Source organism: Podarcis gaigeae (assembly GCF_964106915.1).
Source record: "Podarcis gaigeae genome assembly, chromosome: 7".
NCBI classification, from domain to species: Eukaryota; Metazoa; Chordata; class Lepidosauria; order Squamata; family Lacertidae; genus Podarcis; species Podarcis gaigeae.
The window spans coordinates 24,857,536-24,880,963 of NC_139683.1; the positions used below are offsets into that span (position 1 = coordinate 24,857,536).

Below are 23,428 nucleotides of genomic sequence, written 5' to 3' on the forward strand. Positions count from 1 at the left end.
CAGCTGATCGGAAGAGAAAGCTGTTTTCATATAGGCTCTATTATCAAATAAGCCCTATCTACTTTGGAGCAATTTGGAAGAGAACAAATCAAACTGGAAGGCTGTTTTCTTTTTGCCCCAAGAAAGAACTTGCATGTTTCAAATGCATCAGATATCAACTTAGCAATAAATCATTTCCTCTACTTTCTCTGTAGAAGTAGACAAAAATTATTTAACAGCAAAGGGGTGTACTAAGGGAAACGTGTTCTGTAACAATAATATTTATTCAGAAAAGGAAGCAACTTGGCCTTTTTGATCTGGGGACCTAAGGTTGAAGAAATCTGTATTAAAGGTTAAGATGTGGAGTAAGTACCATAAGACCACAACTTACACACATTTAACTTGGCAAAAATAAGAAATGAGTAAAAAGTGGGTGGAAAGAAGGGGCATCTGGGGAAAAAGACTTCATCAATCCCACCTGCCATTGCAACCAATGTGTTTTGACTAACACGATGCTGTCTACAAATAGTTGCAGATCCACATAGGATCTTCTTGGACTCCCAATTTGGTACTTTTAGGAGGCTGGAAATATATTGTGGAACAGCCAAACAGCATGTGTTGAATGGGCCTTTTCTTTGTGTTCAATGACACAATTCACTCCCATCACTTCCACAGTCTGCCATGCTGTCCTTGTCTAAGAGCTAGCAAAGGTGGGATTTGCACATGGAGCCATATTAAATTGCACTGCAGCGCTTGTTAATTTAACAAAGCATCTAAAAGTCACAGATTTTTAAGAAGCTCAATTAACAGAAACAAGGACCCGAAACCTTGAACTAGCTGGCAACTCAAAGACATGCTACACATACTCAGAACATGATTCTCCTTCATTCCTCAGACCCTTTGCCTGAAGAGGCCTTTGAAGATCAAGCTAAATATTTAATCTGCAAATGTTTGAAGCTAAACGACAACAAACGTACATTAATTAGAAAATGGCTTTGGCTTCTGTTTTGTTATAAAAGATGACTAAGGACATTGTAGCTAAGGTTGCATGTACTGTGTGGTGCTTGGGTATGATTAGCCTTATGACTTCCCTACTGTCTGATTTCCACTGTTGCCATGTGAACAAAACAAGATAGAAACCCAGCAAAACAAAACAGATTAATCATAAAAATGGCAACAGTTGGCAGGGACTTAGGGACAGGTGTACTACCATGAAGAGTCATTTGTTTGCTATTTGAAATGGACTAAATTTCAGCTGTAGTGTCCTGTACACTTTATATATGGCTATATCACATCACACATACCCAAAACGTTCAATAATCACCCAAGGATGGATTAAGGCATGGGATGATTAATGTGTTTGAGATTTCGCCGTTTGCTTTGTGCTTCCCAATTTAGTAGGGTTTACTTGCTTCCAGATTTCACAAAAGGTTTGCACCCATCTTATAGAAAAGCAGCAGCAAATATATTCCCAATAGATGGGGGATTTATAGAACCCAAGAGACCATCTAATGTTGAGCTAATATTATTTGAGAGAGTCGGCTACATTGGAGTCATTGTTTTGCCACCGACTTCTGAACAAACCTACTCAGCTGACATTTTCAACATTTGTCTGCATATCCCTTCCTGTGGGCCTTAAAATTCCTCTTGCATTGTAAACAGCTTGTGTTAATACCGGGAGCAGCAGGCATTCAAGGAAAAGGGCTGGAGGATGAATTGATATTCTCTTTTGCTTTATTTTGAGGCTTATACTTTTCCCCCCTCTTTCCAACAGGTGTCAGCTACACAGCAAACTCTTGGTTAAATTTAAATGCCCTGGGAAAGCTATGATTCAGTGGAACAACAGCTTGGATGACAAATGGTACACTATAACAGATGGCAGTTACTGAAGAAAGTGACAGCATTGATGTCTCGTTCTGGGCTTGCTAAATTCTGGTTTATTTACCTCTTCATTAATTATTACAAATCTAAACAAATCTGCATTCATGATTAGGTTTCAAATTGTACATTTCAGGGAAGCTTGAGCTAACCAGCATCAGAATATACAGCACAGAGAACTCATTTTTCACACTATGTTCTTCAGACACAAGATTATTCCCACGACTCTCTCCTAGGATGCATTTATGTGGAAATGACTTCCAGGCACTGCCATACACACACACACACACACACACACACACACACACACACAATTGGCTCCCAATAGAACCTTTGAATGCAAACTGCTTCCAGGGTCTTGCATTTCACAGGTCCGACCAGGAATTCATTGCATATAGTTCTCATTAAGACACAACAGGATGGCAGCCATAGGTGTGGAACACAGGAGTCAGGTGGTTTCTGAACGTGATGCAAGAAACAGGATGTGTGGTCGAATCCCATGCAGGTTTACTTGGAAGCCCAATTGTCCTTGCCCACCAGGTCCCCCAAAATCACATTTGCCTTGTGGATGTTGCATTCCCTTCTCCCTGGTATGGACTGTCTCAATCTCCTCTCCCGCTCTCCCCATTTCTGATTGCAGTGCTCTTTCCCATTGAGTTTCCCATTGAGTTCCATTCTTCCTATTGGCTCTATCCTCTCTCCCTCACAAATAGCATGCTCTGTACACACAGGAATACTGCTTGCAACATTGCCTGTGTAGGATTCCTGCTCTCAAAGAGGCTTGTTGCCTATAGGTTCTATCTGAAGGCTTCCTCTCAGCTGCTGGGCTCTACTGCAGCTTCGTTGTTGAGACTGTAATGACACCTGTCCCTTCCCTTCCCTTTGAACCTGCTTCTCATGCAAAAGGGTTGTTCTGTGACCTGTATTTGAGCTGTCATGGAATCTGAATCCCTGCCCGAGGGATCCTTGTGGTATCGCTCTTCCAAAACCCTGAAATATGACACTGGCTGTGCTGGAGAAAGTGCTGTGGTCTCCCTGGAAGCGGGCCTATGCCTTGTTTGCGTACACACCATGCGTCTCCTCCCCCATCGTTCTGCCCGGACACTGAGGTCCAGCTCCGAGGGCCTTCTGGCGGTTCCCTCACTGCGAGAGGCCAAGTTACAGGGAACCAGGCAGAGGGCCTTCTCGGTAGTGGCGCCCGCCCTGTGGAACGCCCTCCCATCAGATGTCAAAGCGATAAACATCTACCTGACATTCAGAAGACATCTGAAGGCAGCCCTGTTCAGGGAAGTTTTTAATATGTGACATTTCAGTGTATCTTTTATCTTTGTTGGAAGCCGCCCAGAGTGGCTGGGGAAACCCAACCAGATGGGCAGGGTACAAATAATAAATTATTATTATTATTATTATTATTATTATTATTATTATTATTATACCACATGACCTTCCCCCCAAAGAATTCAGGGAACTGTAGCTTACCCCTCACAGAACTACAATTCCCAAGACCTTAACAAACTACATCTCTCCAGTGTGGTGCAGTGGTTAAGAGCGGTAGACTAGTAATCTGGTGAACCGGGTTTGCGTCTCCGCTCCTCCACATGCTCCTCCACATGCAGCTGCTGGGTGACCTTGGGCTAGTCACACTTCTTTGAAGTCTCTCAGCCCCACTCACCTCACAGAGTGTTTGTTGAGGGGGAGGAAGGGAAAGGAGAATGTTAGCCGCTTTGAGACTCCTTCGGGTAGTGATAAAGCGGGATATCAAATCCAAACTCCAACTCCTACTCCTACTCCTTTCTTCTTCTTCTTCTTCTTCTTCTTCTTCTTCTTCTCCTCCTCCTCCTCCTCCTCCTCCTCCTTCTTCTCAGGGTTCTTTGGGAGAGGTCATGTGCTTAAAAGTGTACAGTGTGTACACAGCCGGAGTACAGAACAAATTACATGACGTCATCATGGCATTCCCACTCCTCCCATATGTTGACTGGTGCCTTTCCATCATGACTAATGGAGCTGCACCATTGGGAACAACTGTGAGAATGGTGAGTAATGGATTTATTGGGCGTTTTATGAGAGTGGTTGTCAATGTTACCATGTTAGTTATTTCTCCCCTGGCTATTATTGTGGTTTGGGTGTTTCTGCTAGGAGAGCACACTGCTATGAGTTTGTGGGTGCCAAAGTTCTAATCCTTAGAATCCTAGCGAGTGTTAGACTATAAGCCAGGCTAGATTCATGAGGTGATCACCTGGGCCATACGCCATTAAGGGAAACAAAGGAAAGGTGATGGGTCAGTATGAGAACAGAGCGAAGGGAGCTCTGCTCCAGAAGCAGAATCCTTGCCCCAGCTCTTAGATGGTTAGAAGGACAAAAGCTCTGAGCTTTTAGGGCAGAGTTTTGTGTGATGTGAGGGAGAGAAAACCAGTTGCAGACTGGTAAAGGTAGTAAGTTGTAAAGCGAGAGAAGCAGAGAATTAGGTTTTACGTCTGTTTGAATTCAGGGCTGCAGTTATGGGAGAAACAAGGCCCTTTTGGGGTGCTGATGTTGTGACCCCCTCCATCGCAGGCTCAGGTTGTAGGTACAGTCATACCTTGGTTTTCAAACAGCTTAGTTCTCAAACGTTTTGGCTCCTGAAAGCCGCAAACTCGGAAGTGACTATTCTGGTTTGCGAACTATTTTTGGAAGCTGAATGTTGGACAGCGCTTCCAAGGTACAACTGTATATGTAAATAAACTATGTATAATCAAGACACCAGTCTCCGCTGTGCCCCATTCCCAAAAGGAAACAGACCCTGGGTGAGCGTCTGGAACCTCTGCAATCTCGCACCGCTCAGAGACTGGGGAACTATTTTGCTATAGGATTGGAGGGGTTGGCTTGGATGATGTCCATGGGCACCCAACAAGCCTGTGGTTTTGTATCTACCAAACGGGCAGGGGCGTAGGAAGGGGGGCAGTGAAGATGGTCTGCCCTGAGTGTCATTCCAGAGTGGGGTGACAAAATCCCTCCTGGGCAGATCACCACCATGTCGATCGTCCCCCTGTGTGGATCGCCACCACGCCAAACAGCCCCTGGGCAGATCGGCCCACCCCCAGGTGCACGGTATGTGTGCTGCTCTGGGTGCCCGAGCGGCTAGCTTCGCCACTGCAAATGGGAGTTGATATTAGAAGGGATTCCAGTTTGCTACAAGCACCCCTATCTGCATGACTGAAGACTGGTGCTGTAGTTCAAAACATCTGGAAGGCATCACACTGGCTACCCTGATTTAAGCTAATGAAGCCTTTCTCAACCTTGGGTCCCCAGATGTTGTTGGACTACAGCTCCCATCATCCGTGACTGTTGCCCCTGCTAGCTATGGATGATGGGACGTGGAACAACATACGGGGACCCAAGGTTGGGAAAGCCTGAGCTGGCACATTACCCTTAATATCTAGATTAAGTGCCCAATATTCTGATCATCTACACATCCATCCTCCTTTTTTAATCAATTTCTGTGACCAAAATATAACTTATGCTGCACAATTCCTCTCAGGTAGATCCCACTGAACTCAGTAGGAGTTTCTTCTGAATAGACATAGTAATATTAAATTGGGAAGGCAGCGCAATCCTATTTCCAACTTTATTGTAATAATTACATTCTACCTTGGGGGGGGGGGCAAAAGCAAATCAATACCATGCATTCAAATGCTTGGATAGAAGACTAAATATTTGAAATTCTGTTTAATGATTTTTAAGTCAATGTTTGCTTTTTAAGGTTTTATTTTTGCCAAGATTCTATTGCTCTTGGCCCAAGAGGGCATCATTTTGGAGTCTTCTGAAATGTTGACAACTTGGTGCCAAAAGCTGCTCCTGGGAGAAAATGTGGATTGCTTAACAGGGAGATTCAATGTTTGTTTTTCAACCAGCATAATTTCCTATAAACTGTGGAGACTCTCTGGTAGGACCAAGTGGGAACCTCGTCAAAGTCAACTGCAAAACTCCTTTCATTTCAGTAGGGCCAAGATTTGGCTCCAACAAAGAAGTGGGGGGTTAATGTGTGGCTTCCTCAAGATGATCCAAGTACACTGGGTCTTCACAGGGAGCTCAGACATTGTAGCTCTGTGAGGGGAATAGGGATCTCCTAACAACTCCCAGCACCCTTAAACTATAGCTCCCTTAATTCTTTGAGGGAAGCCATGGGTACAATTGCCAGAGTTCCCTGTCAAAAGGGATTGTTTGCTAACCGTTCTTGAAACTGAAGCTCTGTGAGGGGAGGAAGAGTTTCCTAACAACTCTCAGCACCCTTAGCAGCTCCCAGAATTCTCTGGGGGAAGCCAAAGCTGTTCAAAGTGGCACAATACAGCTTCATAGCTGTAGAAAGGGCCTTAGTATAGAAGGGGAAAACATATGTTTTTGGCTCCAGCTCCATTACTGAGAAACAGGGTGCCAGCTTTTTCTTCCTGTGGCCCAGCAGGCCTCTGGATGCAGTCTCTATACATCCAATGAAGTGGTCAGGTGGAAGCAGCACTTCCAGTCCACCCGTCTTAAAATAAAAATGTTCAGAAAGCCGTGCAACGTGAGCTGACAATGCCTCCTGATGCTGACTGACAAAGGGCTCTGTGTCCAGCTGAGACCTACTCAGTGCCGTTTGTCAGGGCGGACAGAGAAGGAAAGGCACAACAGGTGGTTAAGAGGAGGCGTTCGAGGCAGACAATCTCTGCTGGCTAGGACATTGTCCCTTGTCGCCTGCAGACATGAAGGACAGGCTTTGTCACCGTGGAGTGGCAGCAGTGACATTAGGCCTGTATATCATCCATGTTACTTTTTTGGAGGAGACAGTGAGAGAAGGAGAGAGAGAGAGGGAGGGAGAGCGCAAACTTGGTTCTTTTGTATTAGATAGTTTTTGGGTGACCTCTAATGTTGCAGTAGCATCTGAGAATGACACACAACTCTTTCCACCTAAGAGTAAGATGAAATGGATGCTTGGCACCCCATTTAATCTCTACGTTCATTTCAACTGATTTTTTTTATTCATTAAAAAAGAAAAACAAGAAAAACCCACTGCCATTACCTACTGACACCAGAGCAGCAAGCTTTGGCAGATTCAACCCGCATTCCTTATTTTCAGACTTTTCACTGTCTTTTAAAACTGGCACTGAAATGTACATTTCCACCTCTAGCCCCAAATGTTGTGCGGTATGTTATGGGGTGGGGTGAATACATTTTTGTAGAGTACAAATGCACTAAAAGTTATTTGTTTTAAGGGGAAAATCCTGCCTATATGTCATAGCAGGAACTTTTAAAAATCACTGCATGACGTCAGAAGCCATGGCAAGGAATCCCAGACATTAGCACATAAGCAACGGGATGCAAAAGACAAGTATTTTTCTTTCTTCAATCCAAGGTTGCCAACACAAACTATTTTATAAATCACAAATAAAAAGAGTTCATAAACTCTGGGTGATCTCTGCGTGCCAGCATAAGGATATTTCCGGACATGGGCAACTTAGCAGTACCCAATCATTGCTGTTGTTCTCTAAGCTGCAAGTGGAATAGCAACTCTGATCCCGGCTGACATTTTGCAGACAGGATTCTAGTCCATATTGCCCCAAGATGGACAGTTTTCATTAGGACCAAAGTGTGAGGTAAAGGGTTAAAATCAGGCAAAGGCAAACTCGGCCCTCCAGATGTTTTGGGACTACAACTCCCATCATCCCAAGCTAACAGGACCAGTGGTCAGGGATGATGGGAGTTGTAGTCCCAAAACATCTGGAAGGCCGAGTTTGCCTAGGCCTGGGTTAAATCCTCCCTCACGGCTCTTCTTATCATGATTCCTAACCCCCCACTGCAATGTGGGGAAGGGGCAACAGAGAGAAAAGCACCACATATTAAAGACAATGCTACTTGGAATGGTTAAAAATTAAACTAATATAACTTATTTCTAGAGAGAAGTATGGACCATAGAGAATGAAATGGCTAGACCAATCCATACAAGCCATAACTGGCCTCCAAACCTACTGAACTGCTGTGCAATAAGTCATTATGAATTTGTTCCATTATGCTTTTGAAGTAAATTTTCTGAACTTGGGATGTGGGAGAGGGAAATGAACAGGAAAACACAGGAACAGGTTCCTGTGTTCACAAGGTCATGCAGATACCCCAGAGAAAGCAAGTGAACAAAGTGTGTCTATTCCACAATAAATTTCTAGTGTGGAAGCAGCCTAGGTTATACATGGCAACAATACAATACTGCTTACCTCATGAAAAATGTCCTTGCTTTTCGGTGCATTAATAAATGTGCAAGAGCCTTGACTGCTTTTTGTAAACCAAAGGACTTTCCTTTGTTTTTGTTTTAATTCAAGAGTTCTGTTTCATTTGTGTTCATTATTCACGATCCATTATTAAACAGAACAAATCCTTTAACCGCTTTTTGTGAACAAGGTTTGGGTTTCATCATTCTCTTTACAGCTCTCAATGTGCTCATTTGGTTCCAGCTGCTCTTTCAACACAGCACAACTATATTTCTTCAAGCAGTGCATTTGGCCTTTTTTCCTTAGGAAATCATGTATAACGCAGAGGACTGGCGAGACAACCAGGCTGAGAACCATTGCTTTATCACTTGGGACCTCCATCCCAAATCAATCTAGGGGCTTGAGGGAAGACAGAGGATGAAGTTGCAAATGGAGGATGCCTGGTGTTGGACCTTTCAAGGGTTAAGTTGATGTTCAACGCCCACCTTTGAGGGTTCCCAAGCATTCAGCTTGGATGCTTAATGTGTACCACACATTCATGGGGCAAGTCCAGGGCTGTTCAACCAAGAGTAGTTCCCTCCAGTCCTCCCTTGCTGACGTTAGGAACAAGGGGTGAGGGAGCGAACAAGGAGAGAATCAAAAACCTTTATGGGTATGTGTGTGCTCTGAATCATGCCAGACAAGTACAGATCCCAGGAGATCCCAGAGAGCCATTTCCTCCCTCGGGTTGGGAGGAAAACAACAGTGTCACCTATTCACCAAGAAGCTGCTGTAGAGGGGGCTGTCAGGAGCTCGTCCTACACTCGAGTAAGACCCTGGCAGAGACACATGCCCAACTGGCATGTCCTCTCCCTCCTGGTTGATCATTCGGGAGCTTCAGAAGCTTTATTCAGCCCGAACATCACAGCGACCGATGCCAACAGACATCAGCACACTTAGGGATCCACAGAGTCTTCGCAGCTTGCATAACAGAACTCAGCATTTTGGCTAATCTACGTTTATTTACATATAAACACACACAGAGCACTGCAACATGGCTCTCTCTCTTCCTAGCATCAGACAGCAAAGAGAAAGAACAAAGGACAATAGTCCCACTCACGGAACACAGTAACACAAACATCCTGTCTCCATCACTTCCCACTCTGTGGAGTCAAAACAAACACCATCATGTGACAGACAACAATCCCATGACTGTAATCATAGAGCAGGAATTCCAACAGGGGCATGGTTGGGGGGACTGCTGAGAAGAAGGCAAATCCAGCCTCTAAGGAGCACACCACAGCTGTTGTTGCCCCAGCAGTAGCAGCAGCAGCAGATGCATTCCTTGAAGGCCAGATCCTCTCCCTCTGTGGATTCTGCCGCGTGAGGTGGTCATCTCGCCTTGCCTCATGGGTGAGCCAGCTCTGTACTTCCCCACCCTTTCCCTCATGATTGACCCATGAGAATGACAGGAAAGAACTGTATGAAAGTATGCCACGCTAAATTTTACCACTTTGTTCCTGCAATTTTCTGGGTTAATGGGGCTGCAAATGCATATTTTTCTGAAAGTGATTAACATGGAAATGAGCACTAAACTTCCACTATATTCTGCTAGATTTTTGGATTTTACGTTGTGTGAAAGCTCAAATTTCATGTGAAATTAACAGGGTAATGTTGGGGAGATGGAATTAATTGGCCTTGTGAATGCAGCCGTGGTATGAACTAGTCTTGCAACTTTTTTCTACTATGACCAAATGCTCTAGAAGAAAAACCCACAGGCCTATCAAGCATGGCTGCTTTTTAAAGATGGCTGCCACAGCTACTCTTTTCTGAGAAGTCCCATAAAAGACAGAGCACAGGCTTTGCATGTATAAGATCCCATAGTTCAGGAGGATTGGTAACCTTTTGTAGAGTATCTAAAGAGCTATTGTAAACATGTAAAAACACAAATAGGATATGAATGAAGAACTGCAGTAAAACATGTATCTGAGAACAAACAGAAAGGATGGGGTATTCGGTAATTATAATAAACAGGAATATTAGAAAATATGGGGAAACCATGGAGGGGTGGAGGGGAATAATAATAATAATAATAATAATAATAATAATAATAATAATAATAATTTTTTATTTATATCCCGCCCTCCCCAGCCGAAGCCGGGCTCAGGGCGGCTAACAACACTAAAACAGTACAACATTATAAAAACATTATAAAAAGTAATTAAAATCAAAATTGATGGCAACCATAAACTAAAGTTTTGTAAAGATTGCCAAAGGAGGGAGTCAGGCTGTGCCCTGACCAAAGAACAGCTCTGTCTTGCAGGCCCTGCAGAAAGATGTCAAGTCCTGCAGGGCCCTTGTCTCTTGTGACAGAGCGTTCCACCAGGTTGGAGCCGCAGCCGAAAAAGCCCTGGCTCTAGTTGAGGCCAGCCTAACCTCTCTGTGGTCTGGGACCTTCAAGGTGTTTTTATTTGAAGACCGTAAGTTCCTCTGTGGGGCATACCAGGAGAGGCGGTCCCGTAGGTACGAGGGTCCTAGGCCGTATAGGGCTTTGAAGGTTAAAACCAGCACCTTAAACCTGATCCTGTACTCCACCGGGAGCCAGTGCAGCTGGTATAGCACCGGATGAATGTGATCTCTAAGCAAAGACCCCGTAAGGAGTCTCGCTGCGGCATTCTGCACCCGCTGGAGTTTCTGGGTCAGTCTCAAGGGCAGCCCCACGTAGAGCGAGTTACAATAATCCAGTCTGGAGGTGACCGTCGCATGGATCACAGTGGCTAGGTCAGGGCGAAAGAGGTAAGGAGCCAACCGCTTAGCTTGGCGGAGATGGAAAAATGCCGCCTTTGTTGTAGCTGCAATCTGCGCCTCCATGGAGAGGGAGGTATCGAAGATTACACCCAAACTCTTAACGGACGGTGCTGGCACTAATTGCACCCCCGCAAGAAATGGGAGTTGCCCCCTCAGTCCCATGTCGTCCCGTCCCAGCCAGAGGACCTCTGTCTTCGAAGGATTTAACTTCAACCGGCTCCCACGTAACCATCCAGCCACAGCCTCCAAGCATCTGATCAGTGTGTCTGGGGCCGAGTCAGGGTGGCCGTCCATCAACAGATAGAGTTGGGTGTCATCAGCATACTGATGGCAGCCCAGCCCAAAACTCCGGACAAGCTGGGCGAGGGGGCGCTAAATGATAAATGAATATTAATTGGAAATAAGTATTGTGTATTAAATTTGTAAACTTGAAACACACACACACACACACACACACACACACACACAAAAGACCCCGCAGTTCAACACTTCAGTATAATTGGCAAGACTCAAGGCTTCTGCCAAAGAACTTGGAGGGCCACTGCCAGTTTTAGTAGACACTACCAGGACAGACAGACTGACAGACTGACCAGTAATAGCAGACTCACAATAGCAGACTTTTTCTTTTGGTCCTGTTGGGTTTTTTTTAGTAAAGTCTACACTTTCCCTGCAAAACCCCTGGTTTTCAGAAATCAGGACCAATAGTCTGAAGCTCAACCCATTTTAATAGCCAGGACTGCAGACAGGCTGTCTCAAAAGACCCTCACTAGTTTTCTACTGTTTTTACAATCCACTTGCATATCATAAACGTTAGATAGAGCTCATTTCTGAAATGCCATGATTCAATTTTCATATGCTGTGGGGTGAGAATAAGCAATTGCTTCATTTCTTTACAGTGAAAAGGCCGAAGTACACCTTACATTTGCCAAAGTGATCAGACCCAAGATGTTCTGCTGCCTGAAGTAAAAGACAATATGCCCTCCCTACTAATTCCACATACAAAAGCCAACTGGAGTGGCAACTGAATTTTGAACACTGGTAATGGGTCAACATCCTCCACTAAGTAGCTCATGGAACGCAGGGCCGGTCGCCTGGCACAAAGATCTCGGTCTTTGCTCCCTCAACACCACCCTTTAGCATGTTCTACCTAAGGCAGTCACCCCACTGTCTAATGATAGGGCCAGTCTTCATGATGATGCCTCAAAAAATGGACTCCTCTGGGTTGGAAAAAATATATAAAAACATACAGTCAAAACAAAACAAAATGTGTCCTTGTTTCAGTTAGCACTAATGTTTGGTCTAAAGCAAAATTTGTAATGAATGTGCTTGTTATTTCTTGAGAGAAGCCAAAAGAGTCAATAATGCTACCAATAACCTCTCAGAGGAGGTTTCACATATGCCTAGTTTTAGTCAATAAAGATAAATTTTGGTGGATGTTTGGAAATATCCTAGTATCACAGAACCTGTATGCAAAAAGCTGTCAATTTTTATTCTAGGCAATGTTGAATTTGGGAACAATGAAAATAATTTCTTCAAGTAACAAACAGGAGGGACCACATTGACCATCAGACTCTTACTTGAAACTAGGACACTTGAATTCAAATTGCAGCCCCTGGGATGGCCTTGAGCAAATTACTACCTCTCAATTCTCCACTCTGTAAAACAGAGATAGGAGAAATGTCCCTTAACAAACATTTCTTTGTGATAAAAAATGTTTTCTAAGAAATAAACATTATAAAAAATGTAAACACTAGAAGCACCTCAACTTAGGAACAGCTAATAAGGAATAATATCACTATTTCTACCAAAATAATAATAATAATAATAGCTTATGGAAACTAAAACTAATTTAAGACCTTTTTGATTTCTTGTTGATATATTTTCACTGCAAGGGTGAGAGATGGCTTGGTTTATTTTCTGCCTCTGGTGTCACAATAACTTGCTGCCCTTGGGCATTCTGCACCTTGACTTGTGTGTACATTTGCATTCATGCCCCAATATCTTATGAGAGGGTGGTATATACTTTTATAAATACATATTTGCTACTTTACTTCAGGCAGTTAAAATGAGCCAGCCTTGCATCTGTAGGCATGGAGAGGCATCTGTTCCAGTAGGCATTTTAAATAATGTTCTGGATTTTTCAGTGTATAAGACTACAGTGGTACCTCAGGTTACAGATGCTTCAGCATAAAGACTCCGCTAACTCAGAAATAGTACCTCAGGTTAAGAACTTTTGCTTCAGGATAAGAACAGAAATCATGTTCTGGTGGTGCGGCGGCAGCGGGAAGCCCCATTAGGTAAAGTGGTACCTCAGGTTAAGAACAGTTTCAGGTTAAGAATGGACCTCCAAAACGAATTAAGTTCTTAACCTGAGGTACCACTGTATATTTCCCCCCAAATTTTTTAAGTTTAAAATTGGGGGTTGTCTTATGCACGGAATGTTGCAATTATTTACAGTGGTACCTCAGGTTACAAACACCTCGAGTTAGAGACTCCACTAACCCAGAGATAGTACCTTGGGTTAAGAACTTTGCTTCAGGATGAGAACAGAAATCGCGCGGAGGTGGCAGCCGGAGGCCCCATTAGCTAAAGTGGTTGTTGTTGTTGTTTAGTCGTTTAGTTGTGTCCGACTCTTTGTGACCCCATGGACCAGAGCACGCCAGGCAAAAGTGGTACCTCAGGTTAAGAATGGTTTCAGGTTAAGAACGGACCTCCAGAACGAATTACGTTCGTGACCAGCAGTACCACTGTATTTCTTAATTTTGGGCTAAAAAAAACAGGGGTCGTCTTATACATGGTGGCATCTTATACATAGAAAAATACAGTAAGTTGGGCAGGCCTTCATTTTCCCCCACCCCCTTCTCCAATGGTTTACATTTGATTTGGACTGCTTCTCCTCTCAATGCTATTGGGGTCTTTGGTATTACTCCAAAGCAAAAGTTAGTCATAGAATGATAGAGTTGGAAGGGACCGAGAGAGCGATCTAGTCCAACCCCCTGCACTACAAGAATCTTTTGCCCCAAGACATAGGTTACAATATACCACTTGAATCAGGGGGAAAGCTGTGGAGAAGAGAATTTAAAATTCACGGTCTATAGCTCACTGAAAGAAAATAATATGAAAATGATGTGCCGATGGTATTTGACTCCATTAAAGCTTGCTAAGGTCTATAAAAATTCTTCAAAATTATGCTGGAAATGTAAGGAGAAAGTAGGTACATTTCCTGATATGTGCCGGACGTGTAAAAATATAAAGGGCTTCTGGGAAATGATATACAAGGAAACTCAAAAAATGTTTAAGAGTACATTTGTTTAAAAACCAGATGCTTTTTTTACTAGGGGTAATAGAAGAAGAAGTGCCAAGGAAGCAAAAGAGACTGTTTATGTATTTGACTACAGTGGCTAGAATGTTTCTTGCCCAGAAGTAGAAAGAAGAGGATGTCCCAACGACAGAAGAATGGATGACTAAGATGATAGACTACGCTGAAATGGCTAAACTTACTGTGAAGTTTCAGTTACAGATAGGTAGCCGTGTTGGTCTGCCATAGTCAAAACAAAAAAATTCCTTCCAGTAGCACCTTAAAGACCAACTAAGTTAGTTCTTGGTATGAGCTTTCGTGTGCATGCACACTTCTTCAGATATGAAAGCTCATACCAAGAACTAACTTAGTTGGTCTTTAAGGTGCTACTGGAAGGAATTTTTTTGTTTTACCATGAAGATCAGGCACCAAGATGGGGATAAAATTCAATCAATAATGGGAAAACTTTATAGATTACTTTAAAGAACACTGTAAAAACGTTAAAACATTAGCAGGTTTGATGTAACGTTTATGAACTAATAACAGAATTAGGAAGAGAAAAGAAGTTGAAATTAATTAGAGAAATATAATTATATGCAAGGAGAATAAAAAGGGAAAAATGGAAACCAGGGAGGAGGGGAGCCATTTAAAGGCAAATTTGAATTGGATATGTATTTACAGCCGGCTGCCAGAGATCCACTGATCGCCGAAGAATTGGTGCTTTTGAATTATGGTGCTGGAGGAGACTCTTGAGAGTCCCATGGACTGCAAGAAGATCAAACCTATCCATTCTTAAGGAAATCAGCCCTGAGTGCTCACTGGAAGGACAGATCCTGAAGCTGAGGCTCCAATACTTTGGCCATGAGAAGAGAAGACTCCCTGGAAAAGACCCTGATGTTGGGAAAGATTGAGGGCACAAGGAGAAGGGGACGACAGAGGACGAGATGGTTGGACGGTGTTGTCGAAGCTACAAACATGAGTCTGACCAAACTGCGGGAGGCAATGGAAGACAGAAGTGCCTGGCGTGCTCTGGTCCATGGGGTCATGAAGAGTCAGACACGACTAAACAACAACAAAAATGTATTTACAAAAGTAAAAATGTTGTTATTTTGAAAACTGAAAATAAAATTTTTTTTAAAGGGATCTTTTGCCCAAAGTGGGGCTCAAACCCACGATCCTCAGATTAAGAGTCTCATGCTCTACTCTCTCAACTATGTGCCATAACTTGTGCTAAATACATTTAAAAGGATGACATTCAACATTCTCATCACATAGCCAGGTATTTCACAAATAACGCCTGGGGCTCCAGCTATCGAGAGTCTTTGGAGGTCAAATTCCAAACCTGAACTACCAGTAGAAGAACAACAATATAATATACACAGCAAATGGTTCCAATCCAAATATCCTGACCATTAGGTCCAGTCATGACCGACTCTGGGGTTGTTGCGCTCATCTCGTTTTATTGGCTGAGGGAGCCGGCGTTTGTCCGCAGACAGCTTCCAGGTCATGTGGCCAGAATGACTAAGCTGCTTCTGGCAAACCAGAGCAGTGCATGGAAACGCTGTTTACCTTCCCGCCAGAGCGGTACCTATTTATCTACTTGCACTTTTTGATGTGCTTTTGAACTGCTAGGTTGGCAGGAGCAAGGACCGAGCAACGGGAGCTCACCCTGTCACGGGGATTCGAACCGTCGACCTTCTGATTGGCAAGTCCTAGGCTCTGTGGTTTAACCCACAGTGCCACCCGCATCCCCCTACCACCTCTACACCCCCAGAATGCCCCTTTTTGGGGACTCGCACCAGCTTTTGCTCAGCTGAGCCAGGATGAGCAAGTTACATCAGTGTATCTTTAGCTGAGAAGGGGTTGAGGATTAATGCCAGCTGAGCCACGAATCAGCCGGCTGCAAGAGATCCACTGCATCCTGAGCTGCTCATCCCAGCAGATCTTGCCACAAGATTGCCCCACCCCCAGATGAAAGAAGTGTTGAAGTCTGATTCGCACCAAGCAACAAGCCCTTACCTATGGATGGAAAACGGAGTAATAGACTTGATAAGAGATGCCTTCGCTCCCACTTTAGCTGCTTCCACTGCTCCTCGAACTCTGTACTGGACTGTTTCACCATAGCTGACAAACTGCTGGTTGTAAACAACGATCTTTCCATGGGCTTCCTGAGCTTTTTTGTGCAGGTCGTCAAAGGAAGTCACCACTAAGACCTCAGCCGTAATGCCTGAAAATGAAAAATAGGGACAGTTAGGGAGACAGGCCTGAAAAATCTAAATGACACCTCCTCCTACCAGGGAGGGCCATATCTGTCCCGTTTCCCTCAGATTCTCATATTCCAGTCTTAAGTTCTCTACATTATTGCATCTGTTTGCAATTTTTATATTAAAAGGAACATTGCATCAGCATTTTAGTGCAGATTCCTCCGACTATACACATTTTTGCAAGCACTTCCCCTTAACCAAATGCCTTTGGGTATGTTATTTTCACTAATATATGCATTTGTATGCACATTCCCCCCCAGCTATATGAATTTTTGCACACATTTTTTGGTTCAAGAACTGTGTGCAAATTTTGAAGGACAGTTGCGTTTCATATGTATACTGTTTCTCAAATTAGGATTTCATTAAAATGTGAACTGGGCCAAATTTCTCCACCATCCCTACCTCCCATTAATCAAGATGGGACACAAGGTACCAGGAAGAGCTTTGGTACACATCCTGCACATTCCACTGGTATCTGGTGGGCCACTGTTAGAGCAGGATGCTGGACCAGGTGGGCCATTGGCCTGATCCAGCAGACTTCTCTTACGTCCTTGCATAAGTGCACTGTTGGCTCATGGGTCAGATCTGTTCTGTCTTCCACTCTTCTGCCAATAATGGCACCAAAACCCCCAACTTGAGGCAGCTCATCTCGCTTTATTGGCCGAGGGAGCCGGCGTTCAGCTTCCTGGTCATGTGGCCAGCATGACTAAGCCGCTTCTGGCGAACCAGAGGAGCGCACGGAAACGCCGTTTACCTTCCCGCTGGAGCGGTACCTATTTATCTACTTGCACTTTGACGTGCTTTCAAACTGCTAGGTTGGCAGGAGCTGGGACTGGGCAACAGGAGCTCACCCCGTTGTGGGGATTCGAACCACCGACCTTCTGATCTGCAAGCCCTAGGCTCTGTGGTTTAACTTACAGTGCCACCCGCATCCCTTCCCCTTATGGTAGTAGTAGTTAAACGCCTAACAATTTGCTTCTCTTTCATGTCACCCAAGGCTCTTCCAAATGGGATTCAGTCACGTACTGTCAAGTTCAGGTTGTGCAATTCAAGTTGATTTGGAGCTCTTGCACAACAAAGCCTGTTCCTCCCAAAAAACTGAACTTCTTCTGATAAGGAGAGTGATGGGAAAAGTATGGGATGACATTTGTTGATGCAATGTAATCAAAGTTCCCTAAATCAGAGTCAACACTTAGTGTCTAACCTCCCTGCATACTTTTTGCAAACCAATCAAGACGCATGCGCAATAAACAGGTGGTCTGGAAGCAACTCCCACATAAGCTGCCTGAGATGACTGCCTCACCCTGCCTAATGGTAGGACCAGCCCTGTGCATGGATATGCAAGATGACAGCAATGTGTACATTTCTTTTTTTTCTTTAACGCTTCTGAAATATTTATTGAAATTTTACAAAAGCATAAGTTTACAAAATACAAAAAAGGAAAAAAAAGCATATGAAAAGAAATACAGTGAAAAAAACATACAAAAATACATAGCAAAGAAAAAAGAGAAAAATAGGAAGAAAAAAAATACATCCATCATTCTCAAATTTTTAACTTTCATTACCTTCTTTCTTCGACCTCCTCCTCCTCCCCTTTCTTGTATCCTGGTTAATAATTATCACAGCAAATCCTTTCCATAGTTCACAATATTTTGTCCTTACATTTTCTTACATTATCTTAATCTGTTTTCATCTTGTCCTATAGCAGCCATTAGAACTTAAAACTTAAATCTTATTTTTGTCAACTTCTCATAATCATATCATTAACCTAATTCTTTAAAACATTTTTACTAGAACCAACTAGTTCCATTTCAACATTTTTCTAACATTCATCAATTATTTTAAAACAGTCCTAATGACAAAAAAAGAAAGAATGTAAAACAGCCCAATCTTCATCCATCGTCCCTTCCTCCTGGTCCCGGATTTTGTCAGTCCTTTTTGTCCCATTAATCTAGCGCATTAACCTGGTGCCCTTATGTCCGAGGCCCTCAAGTCTCTTCCATGTCCCCTCCACAATTCTTCTTCATGTTTTCCTTTCACTCGTGGGAACTCCAGCTTAGTAATGCTTTTGACCCTTTTCAGCAGATCAGCCCCATTTCCATAGTCCGGACTAAACACCATGTGATGTTTAAACACCTGTTTCAGATTCCCTCCAAAATTAAGAGCCCCCACAGCTCCAAACATCTGACGGCCCATTACCAGACTCAGAGAGTCCAAATATTCCTGCATGGGAGGGTCAATCCAACGATTCGGCAGCACATATACTAAAATTGGAACGATACAGAGAAGATTAGCATGGCCCCTGAGCAATGTGTACATTTCTAAGGAAGAGGAAAGGTGGCTGCATTAGAGGAGTCTTAACCTGGGATGGCCAGCCATATGACAGAGGGCAAGCTGACCCATAGGCCTTAGGGAATAGCAGTTCCCAGCACAGTAACACTCCCATATTTCCAAGATAACACATGTGTGTCTTTTATCATTCCTGCAATGCGCTAGAATTCAATAAAATAAAACAAGGGACAAAGACATTATGTCTCCTGTCAGGAATATAGATTTGCAGGGCTTCAATTATTTCCATTTTAAACACACCACACAGCTTCAAAGTATTGATACAATCTGACCATTGTTTTGCTTGGTTGCTGAGTAACATGAAACATTATTATAAAGGGCAGAATCTGCCAGGAAATTCTCTTTTATGAAGTCCTCTTTGAAATGAAACCAATGTTTTTCATATACAGATATTTTTTAACCCATGGGTGGATGTGAAAGTGATTTATAAAACACAAAAGCAGTGGCCGGCCTGAAGTAATTCCTCTCAGTAGGCTTTGCTTCTTCTCTTTAAAAAACAAAAAACCCCAAAGATCTGCAGTTTCTGAATTTCTAGTACAAATAAACTCTTAAGCAAAAAGTAAAAATGAAACAAAAAACACGCACTATAAACATTTCCTCTCTGCCTACTCTGTGGCCTTGCTTGAGAGAACAAATAAATGTTTATAGGTAACAGTGGTAACCAGATGGGATGGTTTTGTGTGTGTGCTCATACTACATATATTTTCACTGAGCGTACATTTGGGAACCACGTTTCATGGTTTTTACAAAATCGTTCGCAAGATGACCACAATGCTCAAGCTCCAATCTTGCAGACGAGTTACAGAAGTAAGTGGAAACTGTTCAACAACAAGAGCAAGGCTCGGCTGCTAAATATAGAAGTCGTAATGGATGCCTGGAATTCCACCACTGTGCATTTCACCTAGAAGCCGCAAAACACGTCAGTAAAAGCTAAATGCTGGAACAAATGTCCCCCCCCCCCCAACACACACACACTCGGTTTGTGCCAAGGCCACAGGAAAGAATGAAAAAGCACTAGAGTCTCCTTTCTGTTCTTCAATTTGTAACTGTAAATTGTAATTACAGTGGAACCTCAACTTACGTTCGGCTCTAATTACGTACAATTCCAGTTACGACATCCAGTAGGTGCTTCAACTTACGAACTTTCCTCTAGATACGAACAGAGGCCTTGCCAGCAGCCCGGAGCTTGCCCAGTTGGCTGCGGAGCAGCACTGAGGCCTCTGCTGCTGGGAAGAGGGCACCCATCCCACCCCAAAGCTGTGGAAGAGGTGCTGCCTACAAGAGGCACAGCAGGGCGCACTGCAGCCCCAAACCCCGCTGAGGAACTAACCTGAGGAAGTCCAGAGAAGAACCTGGCCTGACAATAAAAAAAGGGACCCTAGCCAAAGTGAATCAGCTCTTTACTGACCCTTGCCCCACCCCCAGCTTGTAGCCAGGTAAGCCCACCCACCCTCAGTGCACGTAAGAAAAAAAATGTTTTTTTTTAAATCTACAATACTGTCTTATTTATTTTATAGCACAGTACATTAATTATTGCCTTCATTTTATGGATCTATGGTCTTGTTAGACAGTAGAATCCATGTTAAATTGCTGTTTTAGGGGGGTGTTTTTCATCATCTAGAACGCATCAGTTCATTTTTCCATTGCTTTCTATGGAAAAGTGCGCCTCTACTTATGTACATTTCTGGTTATCACTGGACCTCCGGAACCGATTATGGTTGTAAGCAGAGGTTCCACTATAGTCTTATCTAGATGCTTGCACTAAAGAAGGTTTCAACAGCAAACCGCTGCCCGTTTCCTAGCTGCTATATAAATATGTATATGTGAAGCTCTGACAGAAACAGCCCCTCAACATGTGAGGAGTTAACCTGCAGGATTTGCTACTGCAAGATGGCGACCAACTTGGATGGCTTTGATGTGACATAAAAAGATATCATGAGAGCTACTGGATCAAGACAAAAGGCCACCTAGTCCCAGCATCCTGTCCTTGCAGCAGCCAATGGGAATCCCACAAGCAGGACATGAGGAAAACAGCAATCTTCTCATTTGAGCCCCACTCCCACCCCTGGTAACTGGCATTCAGCGCCTTCCCTCTGATGCTGGAGGTAGTGCACAGCCATCACTATCAGTAGACACTGGTCTTCCTTGATCTTGTCTAAACCCCTTTCAAAGCCATCCATGTCGGTCACCATCTTGTAGTACCAAGTCCTGCAGGTTAACTACACAGTGTGTAAAGTGCTTTCTTTTGTCTGTCAGGAATCTTCCAAGATGCTGCTTCATCGGATACTTATGGGTTCTACTGTTATGAGAGACAGAAAAATCTATGCACATTCCATACACCCCACTGACTTGACTTTTTTGTAAACTAAAAATCTCCAAACGTAACCTCACAGCTCCTTTTTCAGTGAAGCGACCAGAACCGCATGCCATAAATCTCTCCATAGATTTCCGTAATGGTGTTACGATATTGGCAATGTTATTTTCAATTCTTTTTCTAATGACCCCCAACATGGAATTTGCCTTCCCCCCACACCCTAGGTTGACATCTTCATCAAGGTATTCCTGCACTGCAGGGGGTTGGATTAGATGACCCTTGGAGTCCCTTCCAACTCTACAATTCTATGCAAAGTTTATTATTATTATTATTATTATTATTATTATTATTATTATTATTTTGCCCATATGTGGACCACTATACATTTGCTCACATTGAATCACATTTGTCATTTTAATGCCCACTCACCCAGTCAGCAAAGATCCTTTGAGAGTTCTTCGCATTCCACTCTGTGAACCAGCACAGGAAGCGCGAACCTGGTTGGGTTCACGTAGAAACATGGACTGAATCAAATCCGTAAGCATCCCTATCCTTCAGAGTTCCTTTAGTTGCTCCCACTGCGTTTGATCTGATGCAAGACCAAAGGACAAGCTTATAAACAACCAGGAAGCAGGAAGTTTAGTGCTGTCGGTGTGCTGATACTGTCCAGTTGCTCTCTATTCAAGTTGTTTTGTTTTTAATCCAAATAGAGGATGGTGCTGGAGGGGCACTGCATGTGGGCAAGAGGGTTGAAATCCAATCCAGGCAGGACTGAAACAATAACGACGGGGAGATACTGTGGCGTGGGCAGCGAGACACCAAGCGTCCAGGACATTTTCTTCAGGGGGAACTCACTGGAACTCAGGTGGGTGCCATTGCCATGCTAAGAGAAAGAGGGGGGAGTTCATGGTGAGTTCCAGAACCTCTCTTTCTGCAGCTCAGACCAGGTCACACAAAATTGGTTTCCTATTGAAAATTCATTACACATCGAAAATATGCTGCTTCTGCCTACAACTAGGGGGGAAATAAATTAAGAAAGGTTGTGGGCAGACCTTGAAGTTTGATTCTAGGAATAGATAAGAAAGGTGAGAAAAATCTAACTTGGCAGGCTGTCTGGGCTTCCAAACGCCCCCTCCCCAAACCGTCCCCCGCCAAGTGCCAAGCATGCCAAATCTGAGTACTGAGTGAGAAATCTACTGCTGTTTTGCTTGGCATCCAAATGAGGTGAACTGATAGGCTGCAGCAGTTTCTAGTGAAGAGGGCAGCCGGGTACCTAAGAAATGTCTCAGGGACAGGATCATCCAAAGAGCCGGCGAAAATGAAGCCAGGGATCTGCAAATTTTCATTTTCCAGTAGGAAAAGAAAAGGGGGGGGGGATTGAGGTCTGTGCTGGCTGGCACTGCAATCTACATGACATATCCGCCTCGGTAACAGATGAGCAGAATTGGCACCAGGTAATTCATCCCAGTTCTCCATTTACACACCGCATCAAGCGATGAAAACATAATAACATGTGCTCATGATTGTTCATCAAGGCGAGGAAGAACAGGAGCTATTCCTGACAGCTCCTTGCTGCATTAATGAAATATGTCATCTGCTAGGGAGGCCTCGAGATGCTGCCTCCCTTTCACAGCCTGTGCAAGCCCCATCAAAGCTGATTTTTTTAAAAAAATGCTATGCTCAGTTTTCTAAGAACAGAAAACGTAGGAAACATGTCCACTCATTTTTTAAAAAAAAAAAATTTAAAAAACAGGGAGAGTCAAGTGAGTTTGCAAGAGCACTCCTATGATGATGGGAGTGCGGACAGCATATACAGATACAAAAAGCATCCATTTTGGTGAAGATGAACTGCAGTAAAATGGAAACAATGGCGCATGTGATGAATACAGGACACTACAGTATATGACGCCTTCTTACATCACTAACTGCAGAACCAGGGATGGGGTGAGTGGGATTAAAGCTCTCTTCCCAGGCACCATGGTACACCACTGTGGTGTAGTGGTTAAGAGTGGTAGACTCTGGTGAACCGGGTTCGCATCTTTGCTCCTCCACATGCAGCTGCTGGGTAATCTTGGGCTAGTCACACTTCTCTGAAGTCTCTAAGCCCCACTCACCTCACAGAGTGTTTGTTGTGAGGGAGGAAGGGAAAGGAGATTGTTAGCCACTTTGAGACTTCTTCGGGTAGTGATAAAGTGGGATATCAAATCCAAACTCCTCCTCTTATTATTATTATTCCTTGCCCCACTGTTTAAATAACAACTAAGACATGTTAAACACATTTACCATCTCATCTAATTTGGCCCTTTGGCAAGCTACTTTTTTTCTGGTGCCTTGTGGTGGCGAA

At 43.7% G+C, this 23,428-nt stretch overlaps 1 protein-coding gene across 4 annotated transcripts in view; it reads right to left on the reverse strand.

The window, feature by feature from the left end:
* CPQ (carboxypeptidase Q) overlaps positions 1 to 23,428 on the reverse strand; it is a 175,488-nt gene that overhangs the window by 123,270 nt on the left and 28,790 nt on the right. For all 4 annotated transcript variants that reach the window (XM_083749808.1, XM_083749809.1, XM_083749810.1 and 1 more), the window contains one exon: positions 16,177 to 16,384. In XM_083749808.1, coding sequence (XP_083605934.1) covers positions 16,177 to 16,384 — 208 coding nt within the window. The remainder of the gene's footprint in view (positions 1 to 16,176; positions 16,385 to 23,428) is intronic.